Genomic DNA, 16,858 nt, shown 5'->3' on the forward strand with positions numbered 1-16,858 from the left:
CCTTGCTGATTGGCCTTTCAGGTTATGTCGATATAGGACTCGTTTTACTGTAGATATAGATAATTTTGTACCTGTTTCCTCCTTCGTCTTCACAAGGTCCTTTGCTGTTGTTCTGGGATTGATTTGCACTTTTTTGCACCAAAGTACGTTCATCTCTAGGAGACAGATGGCGTCTCCTTCCTGAGCGGTATGATGGCTGTGTGGTCCCATGGTGTTTATACTTGCATACTATTGTTTGTACAGATGAACATGGTACCTTCAGGCGTTTGGAAATTGCTCCCAAGGATGAACCAGACTTGTGGATGTCTACATACAGTATATACAGTATATATGTATATACTGTATGTATATACTGTATGTTTGTGAAAGTGGAGCCACTGTTTGATGTGTTTGCTGTCTGTCTCAGGAGGAGGGAACCACCCATTGCTGGTGCCCTATGACACTCTGACAGCCAAGGAGAAATACAGAGACAGAGAGAAGGTCCAGGATCTCTTTAAATTTCTTCAGATCAATGGATACACTATCACCAGGTCAGACTCTCCCCCTAACTATCTCACCGTATACTGCATCTGCCTGTTACCACAGAGGGCATGAAATCAATCAGTTAATCAATCAGTCCATCACTGTTTCTTACATTCTGTCATGTCATGTTCAGTGGGCAACTGAATGTTTTGAAATGGAAGAGATGCCACCTGAACTTCAAGTCCATTGAGAAGAAATGCTTTGAAAATGTTTCTCCTGTTGGCGCCTGAAGATTCAGATTAAAATCACCTGTAATACAGTAGTATTATTACTGTAATACAGTAGTATTATTACTGTAATACAGTAGTATTATTACTGTAATAGAGTAGTATTACAGTAATCAGCTGACTAAAACAGTAATCGGCTGACTAAAACAGTAATCGGCAGACTAAAACAGTAATCGGCAGACTAAAACAGTAATCGGCAGACTAAAACAGTAATCGGCAGACTAAAACAGTAATCGGCAGGCTAAAACAGTAATCGGCAGGCTAAAACAGTAATCGGCAGGCTAAAACAGTAATCGGCAGGCTAAAACAGTAACCGGCTGACTAAAACAGTAACCGGCTGACTAAAACAGTAACCGGCTGACTAAAACAGTAACCGGCTGACTAAAACAGTAATCGGCTGACTAAAATAGTAATCGGCAGACTAAAACAGTAATCGGCTGACTAAAATAGTAATCGGCAGACTAAAACAGTAATCAACTGGCTAAAACAGTAATCGGCAGACTAAAATAGTAATCAACTGGCTAAAACAGTAATCGGCAGACTAAAACAGTAATCGGCAGACTAAAATAGTAATCGGCAGACTAAAATAGTAATCGGCAGACTAAAACAGTAATCAACTGACTAAAACAGTAATCAACTGGCTAAAACAGTAATCGGCAGACTAAAACAGTAATCGGCTGACTAAAACAGTAATCGGCTGACTAAAACAGTAATCGGCAGACTAAAACAGTAATCGGCTGACTAAAACAGTAATCGGCTGACTAAAACAGTAATCGGCTGACTAAAACAGTAATCGGCTGACTAAAACAGTAATCGGCTGACTAAAACAGTAATCGGCAGACTAAAACAGTAATCAACTGACTAAAACACTAATCAACTGACTAAAACAGTAATCGGCAGACTAAAACAGTAATCGGCTGACTAACACAGTAATCGGCAGACTAACACAGTAATCGGCAGACTAACACAGTAATCGGCAGACTAAAACAGTAATCAACTGACTAACACAGTAATCGGCAGACTTAAACAGTAATCGGCAGACTTAAACAGTAATCGGCAGACTGAAACAGTAATCGGCAGACTGAAACAGTAATCGGCAGACTAAAACAGTAATCGGCAGACTAAAACAGTAATCGGCAGACTAAAACAGTAATCGGCAGACTAAAACAGTAATCGGCAGACTAAAACAGTAATCGGCAGACTAACACAGTAATCGGCAGACTAACACAGTAATCGGCAGACTAAAACAGTAATCGGCAGACTAACACAGTAATCGGCAGACTAACACAGTAATCGGCAGACTTAAACAGTAATCGGCTGACTTAAACAGTAATCGGCAGACTAAAACAGTAATCGGCAGACTAAAACAGTAATCGGCACTGTTTTAGTCAGATCAATGATGTTCTATTGTGTCTTATCTTATTGATGTTCTGCAGAGGCCTGAAGGACATGGAGCAAGACTCATCGTCCATGGAGAAGAGGTTTGCTTACACATTCCTCCAGAGGTTGCTGAAGAATGTGGACTCGGCTCAGGAGTTCATCGCCCACCTAGGTGAGTCCACTCAGACATTTGATGAATATGCTTTGAAATATGGAATTGAGAATTTAGTTAAGTGTCTAGTTTAAATTTTATACGTCTTTGAACCTGTTTTTTCCAGAGGCCATGGCCACCAGCGGAAAGACAGACAAATCGCCTCACGATCAGGAAATCAAGTTCTTCGCCAAGGTATGGATGTACAGTCTTTCAACAATAGACAGGAAATGAATTGTAGACACTGTGGAATAAGCTCTCTAAGCTCTGCCTTGATCCACCCCTTCTCCTCCCAACCTGCCCTACAGGTGCTGCTACCACTCATAGACATGTACTTTAAGAATCACAGCATGTACTTCCTGTCCTCGCCCAGTAAGAACCTGAGCAGCAGTGGCTACGCCTCTAACAAAGAGAAGGAGATGATCACCAGGTAAGGTACCAGTAGCGGACACACTGGTGAATGACAATGTTGGCAGTCTGAACTCAACACAGAATTCCCAGCCACAGTTTTCTAATGAGAGTCACTTATTCATAGACACTTCCAATTGACCTGATAGGATCAGATAGGTGTAATCTATAATGGAGTACATTTCACCTAGCCTGGTGTCTAGGGAAGGTACTTATAGATTGATTTCAGACTGGGCACTACAATACACATGTGAAACTTGTGAACAATTTTTTTCTTGTTTTCCTCAGTTTGTTTTCTTCTTCTCTCCTTTCTTTATCTGTTTATTTCATTGCCTTTCCTCTCCTATATTTATCTGGTTATTTCATTGCCTTTCCTCTCCTATATTTATCTGGTTATTTCATTGCCTTTCCTCTCCTATATTTATCTGTATATTTCATTGCCTTTCCTCTCCTATATTTATCTGGTTATTTCATTGCCTTTCCTCTCCTATATTTATCTGGTTATTTCATTGCCTTTCCTCTCCTATATTTATCTGGTTATTTCATTGCCTTTCCTCTCCTATATTTATCTGGTTATTTCATTGCCTTTCCTATCCTATATGTATCTGTATTTTTCATTGCCTTTCCTATCCTATATTTATCTGTATTTTTCATTGCCTTTCCTCTCCTATATTTATCTGGTTATTTCATTGCCTTTCCTATCCTATATTTATCTGGTTATTTCATTGCCTTTCCTCTCCTATATTTATCTGGTTATTTCATTGCCTTTCCTCTCCTATATTTTACAGCCTGTTCTGTAAGATGGCAGCTCTTGTCAGACACAGGATTTCCCTCTTTGGTAAGGACCTTGGTCAATGCCTTTACCTGTGTATCAATGCCTTTACCAGTGTGCCAGGCCTTTACCTGTGTGTCAGGCCTTTACCAGGCCTCTACCAGTGTGCCAGGCCTTTACCAGTGTGTCAGGCCTTTACAGGTGTGCCAGGCCTTTACCGGTGTGTCAGGCCTTTACCAGTGTGCCAGGTCTTTATCAGTGTGCCAGGCATTTATCAGTGTGCCAGGCATTTATCAGTGTGCCAAGCCTTTACCTGTGTATCAATGCCTTTACCAGTGTGCCAGGCCTCTACCAGTGTGCCAGGCATTACCAGTGTGCCAGACCTTTACCAGTGTGCCAGACCTTTACCAGTGTGCCAGACCTTTACCAGTGTGCCAGACCTTTACCAGTGTGCCAGACCTCTACCAGTGTGCCAGGCCTCTACCAGTGTGCCAGACCTCTACCAGTGTGCCAGACCTCTACCAGTGTGCCAGACCTCTACCAGTGTGCCAGGCCTTTACCAGTGTGCCAATGCCTTTACCAGTGTGTCAAGGCCTTTACCATTGTGTCAAGGCCTTTACCAGTGTGCCAGGCATTTACCAGTGTGCCAGGCATTTACCAGTGTGCCAGGCATTTACCAGTGTGCCAGACCTTTACCAGTGTGCCAGACCTCTACCAGTGTGCCAGACCTTTACCAGTGTGCCAGACCTTTACCAGTGTGCCAGACCTTTACCAGTGTGCCAGACCTTTACCAGTGTGCCAGACCTTTACCAGTGTGCCAGACCTTTACCAGTGTGCCAGGCATTTACCAGTGTGCCAGACCTCTACCAGTGTGCCAGACCTCTACCAGTGTGCCAGGCCTTTACCAGTGTGCCAGAAATTACCAGTGTGCCAGACCTTTACCAGTGTGCCAAACCTTTACCAGTGTGCCAGGCCTTTACCAGTGTGTCAGACCTTTACCATTGTGTCAGGCATTACCAGTGTGTCAATGCCTTTACCAGTGTGACAGGCCTTTACCAGTGTGACAGGCCTTTACCAGTGTGTCAGGCCTTTACCATTGTGTCAGGCCTCTACCAGTGTGCCAGGCCTCTACCAGTGTGCCAGGCCTCTACCAATGTGCCAGGCCTCTACCAATGTGCCATGCCTCTACCAGAGTGCCAGGCCTCTACCAGTGTGCCAGGCCTCTACCAGTGTGGCAGGCCTTTACCTGTGTGTCAATGCCTTTACCTGTGTGTCAATGCCTTTACCAGTGTGTCAGGCCTCTACCAGTGTGTCAGGCCTCTACCAGTGTGACAGGCCTTTACCAGTGTGACAGGCCTCTACCAGTCTGCCTTAGTGCTCTGATTTGTACTCAGCGATGCCTGTAGTCTTTGGCAGTGATTTCCATATCAATGTGTTCTCATAGGGAGCGACTCGGCTATTATGGTGAGCTGTCTACACATCCTGGCTCATTCCCTCGACACAAGGTAAGAGCCTTTTAAAGACCCGGAAGAACAAACCTCGTCTCCCCTTAAATCAGAAAAAGTCAAACCGCAACTTGATGTTCTGGTGCTTCTCGTTCAGTTCAAATTGTTGATTAAGGAACTCTTTACTGAGGAATGTGATCGTTGAATGGCTTGTAAATCATATATGCTTTTAGTATATTGCATTTGTAAATTGTATAAATGGTGTATATTCAGGGCTCCCTTGTGAAAGGGGGCTTGCTCTCAATGGGAAATAAACTCCCTGTGGAAATAAACTCCCTGTGAAAATAAACTCCCTGTGAAAATAAACTCCCTGTGGAAATAAACTCCCTGTGGAAATAAACGTTACATTAAACATGTACAACTAAAGGTTAAGATGCTTACGACATTAAAGTCAATAAAGACAATTTCATACTTTAGCCTCTAACGAGTCACAACCCCGGATCCGGGATCCCCCCATCAAAAAAACTGACTAGCATAGCCTAGCCTAAAGCGACAGGGATATCATATAATAAAATTCTCATGAAATCACAAGTCCAAGACACCAAATGAAAGATAAACATCTTGTGAATCCAGCCAATATTTCCGATTTTTTAAAGTGTTTTCCAGCGAAAACACAATATAGCATTATATTAGCTTACTACAATAGCCTACCACACAGCCCCATTCATTCAACATAACGTTAGCGTTAGCGAATAAACCAGCAAAATATATTAATTTTTTCACTAACCTTCTCAAACTTCTTCAGATGACAGTCCTATAACATCATATTACACAATACATATAGAGTTTGTTCGAAAATGTGCATATTTAGCGGCACAAATCGTGGTTATACAATGTGAATAGTAGCCAAACTTCAAACAAAATGTCGGGAGAAATCTTGGGAGAGGCACCTAATCTAATCAATAACTAATCATAAACTTGACTAAAAAATACAGGTTGGACAGCAAATTAAAGATACATTAGTTCTTAATGCAACCGCTGTGTTAGATTTTTAAAATTAACGTTACTACGACATACAGCGTGCGTTACAGCGAGACCGTGCCGAAATTAATGGCGGAATTATAGTTTAACATTTTTCAACAGAAATACGAATTAACAGCATAAATAGTTCTTACTATTTGATGAGCTTCCATCAGAATCTTGTGCAAGTTGTCCTTTGTCCAGAATCATCGTTGCTCGGTTGTAGATTGTCGTCTTCAACTTTGGAATTAGCAGCAAACATTAGCTATGTGGCCCAGACGTGTCCAACTCTTCATAACGCAGCACAAAGAAAATTCTTAAAATCTCAATATACTGATATAAACTGATATAACTCGGTTTAAAATAACTACATTATGATGTTTTTAACACCTATATCGAATAAAATCAGAGCCGGATATATCTAAGGCCTATAACGAGAGCTTTTCAGAATGCCATCCTGAGGTCTGTCTCGCGTCATGACGAACGTTGAAAAGACTGCACCCCCCGTTCCAAGAGCTTTTATACGGCCTCAGATCTACCTAGCAACCCCATTCCAATTCTCACTGCCTACTGACATCTAGGGGAAATCGTATGCAGTGCATGTCGACCCATAGATTACATGCAAATTAATAAACTGACCCTGGAACAGAGTGCCCGATTTCAGATTTCTCACTTCCTGACAGAAAGTTTGCTGCAATTTGAGTTCTGTTTTACTCACAGATATAATTCAAACGGTTTTAGAAACTAGAGAGTGTTTTCTATCCAATAGTAATAATAATATGCATATTGTACGAGCAAGAATTGAGTACGAGGCAGTTTAATTTGGGAACGAATTTTTACAAAGTGAAAACAGCGCCCCCATATTGACAAGAACTATGTATGTTGATCATTATTCTGGATATGAAAAGTACACACCTTTTTCAGTGTAGTTTGTCTGTCCGTCCATCCACGTATGACCCCTGTAGGAATCCATTACACAAATGGTTTCCTGTGTGAGGAGAATCTCTTAAGGTCATTACTGACCAAAAGCTTAGATTTGGTTGTGCAGAGCGTCCTTTTGTCATTATAGGAGAATCATTTACGCTTATTTTTCTGTGTTGTTCTTACACCTCTCCTTCTGTTCTGTTGTTCTTACACCTCTCCTTTTGTCCTCTTCCTCCCAGGACGGTGATGAAGTCAGGCTCAGAGATGGTGAAGGCTGGGGTCAGGACGTTATTTGAGAATGCAGCGGAGGACCTAGAGAAGACGCTGGAGATGCTGAAGCTGGGAAAGTTCAGCCAGTCCCGGAGCCAGATGAAGGGCTTGTCCCAGAACATCACCTACGCCACCACCGCTCTGCTGCCCATCCTCACAGCCCTGTTCGAACATGTCACCATGCACAACTTTGGAGTCTGCCTGCTGGGTGAGTTAGCCTTGATGTTATTTTAATACATTTACACTGGTTGCACCATGCGTGAGTCCCCTAGTGCAGTGGTTCTCAAACCTCTCCTCTGGGACCCCCAGCCGTTCCAAACCTCTCCTCGGGATCCCCAGCCGTTCCAAACCTCTCCTCGGAGACCCCCAGCCGTCCCCAAACCTCTCCTCGGGGACCCCCAGCCGTCCCCAAACCTCTCCTCGGGGACCCCCAGCCATTCCAAAACCCTTCCCCAGGACCCCCAGCCGTTCCAAACCTCTCCTCGGGGACCCCCAGCCGTTCCAAACCTCTCCTCGGGGACCCCCGGTTTGGGAACGGCTGGGGTCCCGAGGAGAGGTTTAGAACGGCTGGGGTCCAGAGGAGAGGTTTGGGAGTGGCTGTGTGTCCCAAGGAGAGGTTTAGAATGGCTGTGGGTCCCGAGGAGAGGTTTGGGAACGGCTGGGGGTCCTGGGGAAGGGTTTTGGAATGGCTGGGGGTCCCCGAGGAGAGGTTTGGGGATGGCCGGGGGTCCCCGAGGAGAGGTTTAGAATGGCTGTGGGTCCCGAGGAGAGGTTTGGGAACGGCTGGGGTCCCGAGGAGAGGTTTAGAATGGCTGGGGTCCAGAGGAGAGGTTTGGAAGCAGCTGGGGTCCCGAGGAGAGTTTTAGAACGGCTGGGGTCCAGAGGAGAGGTTTGGGAGCAGCTGGGGTCCCGAGGAGAGGTTTAGAATGGCTGGGGTCCCGAGGAGAGATTTAGAACGGCTGGGGTCCCGAGGAGAGATTTAGAACGGCTGGGGTCCAGAGGAGAGGTTTGTAACGGCTGGGGTCCAGAGGAGAGGTTTGCAACGGCTGGGGTCCCGAGGAGAGGTTTGGAACGGCTGGGGTCCCGAGGAGAGGTTTGGAACGGCTGGGGTCCCGAGGAGAGATTTAGAACGGCTGGGGTCCAGAGGAGAGGTTTGGAACGGCTGGGGTCCCGAGGAGAGATTTAGAACGGCTGGGGTCCCGAGGAGAGATTTAGAACGGCTGGGGTCCCGAGGAGAGGTTTAGAACGGCTGGGGTCCCGAGGAGAGGTTTAGAACGGCTGGGGTCCCGAGGAGAGGTTTAGAACGGCTGGGGTCCCGAGGAGAGGTTTAGAACGGCTGGGGTCCTGAGGTGAGGTTGCGGGAACGGCTGGGGGTCCCAGAGGAGAGGTTTGGAATGGCTGTGGGTCCCGAGGAGAGGTTGGGGAGCGGCTGGGGGTCCCGAGGAGAGGTTTGGGAACGGCTGGGGGTCCTGAGGAGAGGTTGGGGAGCGGCTGGGGGTCCTGAGGAGAGGTTTGGGAGCAGCTGGGGTCCCGAGGAGAGGTTTGGAATGGCTGGGGGTCCCGAGGAGAGGTGGCGGGAACGGCTGGGTGTGCCCAGAGGAAAGGTTGGGGAGCGGCTGTGGGTCCTAGTATTGCTAGGAAATCTGACCTGTGTGTGTTGCCTTTTCCAGTGGATGATGTCCAGCTGTCGTGCTATCGCATTGTGACGTGTCTCTACTCGTTGGGCACGGGGAAACACATCTTCATGGAGAGGTATGAGGCCTCACCACATCTAAGGAGGTACAGTAGGAGCAGGAGATGAAATGAGAGTGATTAAATCTCTCTGGATAATTGGAGAAGGAAAACTCCATCCAACACTGACTAGAAACATCACAATGTCTGAACTGTGGTGTGCTCTAAGTCACGTTTGAGTGCTGTAAGTGAAGAAGAAAGAAATTAAATAATGAAAAGCTGAAACGTGCTGGTTCTACTTTTAGCAATAAAGACACTTTTTTATTGAATTCCATTGTCCCCCAAGTCTCTCCTTCAGAGTGCTATGGCACAGCAATGTACTCATATCTACTATAAATGTGTATGTTTGTGTGTATTAATGTCTTTGTGTATATTAATGTCTCTCTGTGTGTTAATCTCTCTGTGTGTCTTAATCTGTGTGTGTGTGTGTGTGTTAATCTCTCTGTGTGTGTGTTAATGTCTCTGTGTGTATTGTATTGTATTTATTATGGATCCCCATTAGCTGCTGCCCCTTTTCCTGGGGTCCAGCAAAATTAAGGCAGTTTATAAAATTTTAAAAACATTACAATACATTCACAGATTTTACAACACACTGTTTGCCCTCAGGCCCCTACACTACCACATACTGTATCTACAGTACTAAATCCTTGTGTGTGTGTGTGTGTGTGTGTGTGTGTGTGTGTGTGTGTGTGTGTGTGTGTGTGTGTGTGTGTGTGTGTGTGTGTGTGTGTGTGTGTGTGTGTGTGTGTGTGTGTGTGTGTGTGTGTGTGTGTGTGCCAATGTTTGTGTTGCTTCACAGTCCCTGCTGTTCCATAAGGTGTTTTTTTATCTATTGTCCTGCTTGCATCAGTTACTTGATGTGGAATAGAGTTCCATGTAGTCATGGCTCTATGTAGTACTGTGTGCCTCCCATAGTCTGTTCTGGACTTGGGGACTGTGAAGAGACCTCTTGTGGCATGTCTTGTGGGGTATGCATGGGGTGTCCGAGCTGTGTGCCAGTAGTTTAGACAGACAGATCGGTGCATTCAACATGTCAATTCCTCTCATAAATAAAAGTAGTGATGAAGTCAATCTCTCCTCCACTTTCAGCCAGGAGAGATTGACATGCATATTATTAATATTAGCTCTCTGTTTACATCCAAGGGCCAACCATGCTGCCCTGTTCTGAGCCAATTGCAATTTTCCTAAGTCCTTTTTTTGTGGCACCTGACCACACGACTGAATAGTAGTCAAGGTGCGACAAAATTAGGGCCTGTAGGACCTGCCTTGTTGATAGTGTTGTTAAGGCAGAGCATCACTTTATTATAGACAGACTTCTCCCCATCTTAGCTACTACTGCATCATATGTTTGACCATGACAATCTAGGGTTACTCCAAGCAGTTTAGTCATCTCAACTTGCTCAATTTCCACATTATTTATTACAAGATTTAGTTGAGGTTCAGGGTTTAGTGAGAGTTTTGTTCCAAATACAATGCTTTTAGTTTTAGAAATATTTAGGGCTAACTTATTCCTTGCTACCCATTCCATAACTAACTGCAGCTCTTTGTTAAGTGTTGCAGTCATTTCAGTCGCTGTAGTAGCTGACGTGTATAGTGTTGAGTCATCCTCATACATAGACACTCTGGCTTTACTCCAAGTCAGTGGCATGTCGTTAGTAAAAATTGAAAAAAGCAAGGTGCCTAAACAGCTACCCTGGGGAATTCCTGATTCTAACGGGATTATATTTGAAAGGCTTCCATTAAAGAACACCCTCTGTGTTCTGTTTGACAAGTAACTCTTTATCCATATTATAGCAGGGGGTGTAAAGCCATAACACATACGTTTTTCCAGCAGCTGACTATGATCAATAATGTCAAAAGCTGCACTGAAGTCTAACAAGACATCTCCCACAATCATGTTATCATCAATTTCTCTCTGTGTGTATTAATGTCTCTGTGTGTATTAATGTCTCTGTGTATGTTAATGTCTCTGTGTGTATTAACTTCTTATGGCTGCAGCCCGACGTCGGTACACTTATGACAACAGCCAGCTCAAAGTGCAGGGCGCGAAATTCAAAAGATATTCTTTTTAAATATTTAACTTTCACACATTAACAAGTCCAATACAGCATATGAAAGGTACACATCTTGTGAATCCAGCCAACATGTCCGATTTTTTATATGTTTTACAGGGAAGACACAATATGTAAATCTATTAGCTAACCACGTTAGCAAAAGACACCACTTTTTTTACTCCATCAGTTTTTTACTCCATCAGTAGCTATCACAAATTCGACCAAATAAAGATATAAATAGCCACTAACCAAGAAACAACTTCATCAGATGACAGTCTGATAACATATTTATTGTATAGCATATGTTTTGTTAGAAAAATGTGCATATTTCAGGTATAAATCATAGTTTACATTGCAGCTACAGTCAGAAATTGCACCGAAAGCAGCCATAATAATTACAGGCACCAACGTCAAATACCTAATTACTCATCATAAAACATTTCTGAAAAATACATAGTGTACAGCAAATGAAAGACAGGCATCTTGTGATTCCAGCCAATATTTCCGATTTATTAAGTGTTTTACAGCGAAAAAAAAATGTAGCGTTATATTAGCTTAGCACAATAGCCAGAAACACTTGGGCGCCGGCGACTACGACAGATATATGAAATAACATCATAAAATGGGTCTTACTTTTGCTGATCTTTCATCAGAATGTTGGACAAGGTGTCCTTTGTCCAGAACAGTCGTTGTTTGGATTCAGAACGGCAACTTTCCCTCTTCATTTAGCAAGCGCGCTAGCCGGGTGGCACGACACTCTCCATGTCAACAAACGGAAGAGAACGGAACACGGCAAAACTCCCGAAAAAATTTCAATAATCTGATGAAACTATATTGAAAAAACATACTTTACGATGATATGGTGACATGTATCAAATAAAATCAAAGCCGGAGATTTTAGTCACCTATTACGGCAGCTAAACAAAAGGCAACCCCACTGTCCAGCTCGCGCTCTTCAGAGTACCGAAAATGGTGGACACGTCATTCCAAGATGATGTGTTCCATCTCAGACCAAGATAATCACCTCTTTTCTTCTCTCACAGCCTCTTGACACCCAGAGGAAGGTGTATGACGTGCATGTATAGTAATAGGTCTTGTGCCCATTTATAGGCAGGAAGAAGAACAGAGCATCGATTTCAGACATTCCACTTCCTGGTCAGGAAATGTGCTGCAGAATGAGTTCTGTTTCACTCAGAGAAATAATTCAAACGGTTTTAGAAACTAGAGAGTGTTTTCTATCCAATAGTAATAATAATATGCATATTGTACGAGCAAGAATTGAGTACGAGGCCGTTTGAAATGGACACATTTTATCTGGCTACTCAATACTGCCCCTTGCAGCCCAAACAGGTTAATGTCTCTGTGTGTGTTAATGTCTCTGTGTGTATTAATGTCTCTGTGTGTGTTCCCTCCAGGCACCTACCAGCCCTAGGGGAGTGTCTGGCCACCCTGGTAGGAGCCATGCCTGTAGCTTTCCTGGAGCCTGATCTCAACGCTCACAACCCCCTGTCTGTCTTCAACACCAAGACACCGCGAGAGAGGGCCAGTAAGTCACTACTCTGCAGTCCCAATACTGAATCATAACACTACCAATTTATCAGGACCAATCTATGCTTGACTACAACCTGTATGCCCTTGCATTGACCTCCACTACATCCTTATTTCTAGTGTAAGGGCCATTTTCCTGGACACAGGGCCTAGTCCTAGACCATTCATTTTAGTCCAGGACCAGGCTTCATCAATGTCTGGGAAACCAGCCCTATGTTTATTAACGGTGTATGGCTAACTGTGTGCTGTTCTCTGTGTAGTTTTGAGTATGCCTGACTCTGTGGAGGAGATGTGTTCAGAGATGCCTCGTCTGGATTGCCTGCTGAAGGACATCAACGACATCTCAGAGTCTGGAGCACGCTACACAGAGATGCCACAGGTCAGGAGGGCTTGGACTGTTGTTATCACTATATCTGTTTATATTACAAGAGAGCTTTTTTAGACAGTGAACCCTATTTTAAAAGCTGGAATCCTCAGCGGTGAAGCTGTCGCGTTCGTTTGCGATATTACAACAACAAAGACGTTACTTGTTACAACGAACACAGTTTTCTACGTCTGACATCGTAAATGGTAGCACAGAGAATGTACTGCCATTTATTTTCAGCACGATGCCGGATGCTCCTCCCCTCTGTTTCAACACAAAGGAACTCATTAAAGCAAGAGCCTTGATTGACTGCAACACCTTGATTAACATAATCTCTGGCATGACGGCATTACGTGGTATAACTTAATATCCCAATTTATAAGTTAGCGCTTAATATGGTGCCGTCCCATCCCCATTCCCTCCAGGTGATTGAGGTGATCCTGCCCATGTTGTGTAACTACTTGTCCTATTGGTGGGAGAGAGGAACAGAGAACTCTGCTCCACACACAGCCTGTTGCACCACCGTGTGCTCCCACCACCTCAGCATCATCTTGGGGAACATCCTCAAGATCCTCAACAACAACTTGGGCATCGACGACGCTCCCTGGATGAAGAGGATCGCAGGTGGGATACTGGGTTATTATTACCTCATGGCAAACGTGGCTTAGAGGAGGTTTTGGTGAACAACACTCATGTGTTGAGGAACCTTGCCTGAGACCTGAAGACTTGCGTTAGCTCCCTGAGTCAATGCCTACCCACTGGGCACACACTGAATCAACGCTGTTTCCATGTCATTTCGATGTGATTACGTTGAACCAACGTGGAACAGATGTTGAATTGATGTCTGTGCCCAGTGGGTAGGCTTTAGCTCAACGGGGCTAATACAGTCTCATTGCATGCAGGAAACCCGAGTTTGAACCTAGTTGGTCATGTTTGGCGGGCATTGTGATGAATGGTGAATAATAAACACAAGCTGTGGTCGTAGCATTGCCAGCCGTACTCTTTTAATCAAAATTAAATTCTACTTTTTGGGAGTGTGGTGTAACAACTCCTCAGTGAGATGAAATCTGATTGGTTTCGTCTGTATCATTGCAGTCTACTCCCAGCCAATCATCTGTAAGGCTGCAGCGGACCTCTTGAAGAGTCACTTCCTGCCCACTCTAGAGAAACTCAGGAAGAAGACAGTCAAGGTGAGATGAGATGAATTGAAACGTATTCTTTGGACTGCTGTCCATTTGTTTGTTTAAATGTTCTATGAATCATTCACAAGAATCAATCACACAACTAGTTTGAATCCCAATGCGAACCTGCCAACTCCTATGTTATTGTTCGGCGTGACAATGACAAGACTTGGCAGTACAGCAAGGCTAGTGCACGGCCATTAAGGAAAACCACTGAGTGATTTCGTAATTCCCTGACCCCAGGGGGTGATAGAGGAGGACCCGCTGAAGTCTGACATTAAAGGAGGCACTCAGGAAACCGAGCTTCTGTTATTACTATGTTGTAAAGGTGTTATAACTATGTAATTACGTGTTATAACTGTGTTATTACTATATTATAACCCCAGGTGGTGGCAGAGGAGGAGCTTCTGAAGGCGGACATTAAAGGAGACACTCAGGAAGCTGAGCTTCTCATTCTGGATGAGTTTGCTGTCCTCTGTAGAGACCTGTACGCCTTCTACCCAATGCTCATCCGCTACGTGGACAACAACAGGTAGTATAACCCAGCCAGCCTTTCCAACACACACATCTGTTGTTTAGGTTCTGGGAAATCTGCAGGCCTTGACAAAATGTTCACTGAATTAATTTAGAATGACACTGAGTACTGTACTTGTATGGAATTAGATGTATTTGATTTTTATTTGTCCTTTATTTATTTCAGGAGATCATAGTGAGATAACATGGTTCCAATCGTTCTTATTTGGGATTGCTACCTGCAGATTCCCCCAATGCATATCCTGGGATCTAGGCTACATAACACAACAGATGGTTACTATGGCTTTGCCTCTTCTTTAGTCCACTTCTCATGAAACTGTCTGTCAAACTCCCACCAGGTCCAGATGGTTACTATGGCCTCGCCTCTTCTTTAGTCCACTTCTCATGAAACTGTCTGTCAAACTCCCACCAGGTCCAGATGGTTACTATGGCCTCGCCTCTTCTTTAGTCCACTTCTCATGAAACTGTCTGTCAAACTCCCACCAGGTCCAGATGGTTACTATGGCCTCGCCTCTTCTTTAGTCCACTTCTCATGAAACTGTCTGTCAAACTCCCACCAGGTCCAGATGGTTACTATGGCCTCGCCTCTTCTTTAGTCCACTTCTCATGAAACTGTCTGTCAAACTCCCACCAGGTCCAGATGGTTACTATGGCCTCGCCTCTTCTTTAGTCCACTTCTCATGAAACTGTCTGTCAAACTCCCACCAGGTCCAGATGGTTACTATGGCCTCGCCTCTTCTTTAGTCCACTTCTCATGAAACTGTCTGTCAAACTCCCACCAGGTCCAGATGGTTACTATGGCCTCGCCTCTTCTTTAGTCCACTTCTCATGAAACTGTCTGTCAAACTCCCACCAGGTCCAGATGGTTACTATGGCCTCGCCTCTTCTTTAGTCCACTTCTCATGAAACTGTCTGTCAAACTCCCACCAGGTCCAGATGGTTACTATGGCCTCGCCTCTTCTTTAGTCCACTTCTCATGAAACTGTCTGTCAAACTCCCACCAGGTCCAGATGGTTACTATGGCCTCGCCTCTTCTTTAGTCCACTTCTCATGAAACTGTCTGTCAAACTCCCACCAGGTCCAGATGGTTACTATGGCCTCGCCTCTTCTTTAGTCCACTTCTCATGAAACTGTCTGTCAAACTCCCACCAGGTCCAGATGGTTACTATGGCCTCGCCTCTTCTTTAGTCCACTTCTCATGAAACTGTCTGTCAAACTCCCACCAGGTCCAGATGGTTACTATGGCCTCGCCTCTTCTTTAGTCCACTTCTCATGAAACTGTCTGTCAAACTCCCACCAGGTCCAGATGGTTACTATGGCTTCGCCTCTTCTTTAGTCCACTTCTCATGAAACTGTCTGTCAAACTCCCACCAGGTCCAGATGGTTACTATGGCCTCGCCTCTTCTTTAGTCCACTTCTCATGAAACTGTCTGTCAAACTCCCACCAGGTCCAGATGGTTACTATGGCTTCGCCTCTTCTTTAGTCCACTTCTCATGAAACTGTCTGTCAAACTCCCACCAGGTCCAGATGGTTGAAGAGGCCTGATGCTCAGTCCAACCAGCTCTTCACCATGGTGGCTGAGATCTTCATTCTCTGGTGCAAATCACACGTAAGACTTTTCACATTAGAATACTACATACAGTATGTTCGTTTATTTTCAAGTTCTGTTTGAAGATTATTCTTGTTTCTTTCCTTCTTTTACTGACCCGTCGACAGAACTTCAAAAGGGAAGAGCAGAACTTTGTGGTTCAGAATGAAATCAACAACCTGTCTTTCTTGACTGGGGAACATAAGACCAAGATGTCCAAGGTAAGGATGGAGCAGGAGTTAGTTTAGTCAGTAGTGAGTAAAGAAAGACATTCGCAGAAGCGCTCTCCCTGTGGTTTTCTGGAAATCCTGGTGGAAGCTTCCAGATATACCTGCTTATTCCCTCACAATTCCAGGAATCTTCCAACAAGGATTTCTGAAAAACCGACTATTCTCTCTCTCCCTGTCTCTCTCTCTCTCTTCCTGTCTGTCTCTCTCTCTCTCTCTCTCTCCCTGTGTATCTCTCTCTCTCTCCCTGTCTCTCTCTCTCTCCCTGTGTATCTCCCTCTCTCTCTCCCTGTGTATCTCTCTCTCTCTCCCTGTCTCTCTCTCCCTGTCTCTCTCTCTCTTCCTGTCTGTCTCTCTCTCTCTCTCCCTGTGTATCTCTCTCTCTCTCCCTGTCTCTCTCTCTCTCTCCCTGTGTATCTCTCTCTCTCTCTCTCCCTGTGTATCTCTCTCTCTCTCTCTCCCTGTCTCTCTCTCCCTGTGTATCTCTCTCTCTCTCTCTCCCTGTGTATCT

The 16,858-nt window shown here is 44.6% G+C and overlaps 1 protein-coding gene across 1 annotated transcript in view; it reads left to right on the forward strand.

Annotated features, from left to right (window-relative positions):
- The window catches only part of LOC120039756 (ryanodine receptor 3-like), an 82,532-nt gene that overhangs the window by 25,788 nt on the left and 39,886 nt on the right, over positions 1–16,858 (forward strand). Inside the window, exons 15-29 of the mRNA XM_038985142.1 lie at positions 407–530; positions 2,186–2,301; positions 2,408–2,475; positions 2,589–2,710; positions 3,477–3,526; positions 4,905–4,965; positions 7,089–7,327; positions 8,790–8,871; positions 12,320–12,450; positions 12,713–12,831; positions 13,242–13,440; positions 13,912–14,006; positions 14,384–14,529; positions 16,054–16,141; positions 16,249–16,362. Of these exons, the coding sequence (XP_038841070.1) occupies positions 407–530; positions 2,186–2,301; positions 2,408–2,475; positions 2,589–2,710; positions 3,477–3,526; positions 4,905–4,965; positions 7,089–7,327; positions 8,790–8,871; positions 12,320–12,450; positions 12,713–12,831; positions 13,242–13,440; positions 13,912–14,006; positions 14,384–14,529; positions 16,054–16,141; positions 16,249–16,362 (1,754 nt within the window). The remainder of the gene's footprint in view (positions 1–406; positions 531–2,185; positions 2,302–2,407; positions 2,476–2,588; positions 2,711–3,476; positions 3,527–4,904; positions 4,966–7,088; positions 7,328–8,789; positions 8,872–12,319; positions 12,451–12,712; positions 12,832–13,241; positions 13,441–13,911; positions 14,007–14,383; positions 14,530–16,053; positions 16,142–16,248; positions 16,363–16,858) is intronic.

The sequence above is a fragment of the Salvelinus namaycush genome, unplaced genomic scaffold (assembly GCF_016432855.1).
Source record: "Salvelinus namaycush isolate Seneca unplaced genomic scaffold, SaNama_1.0 Scaffold298, whole genome shotgun sequence".
NCBI classification, from domain to species: Eukaryota; Metazoa; Chordata; class Actinopteri; order Salmoniformes; family Salmonidae; genus Salvelinus; species Salvelinus namaycush.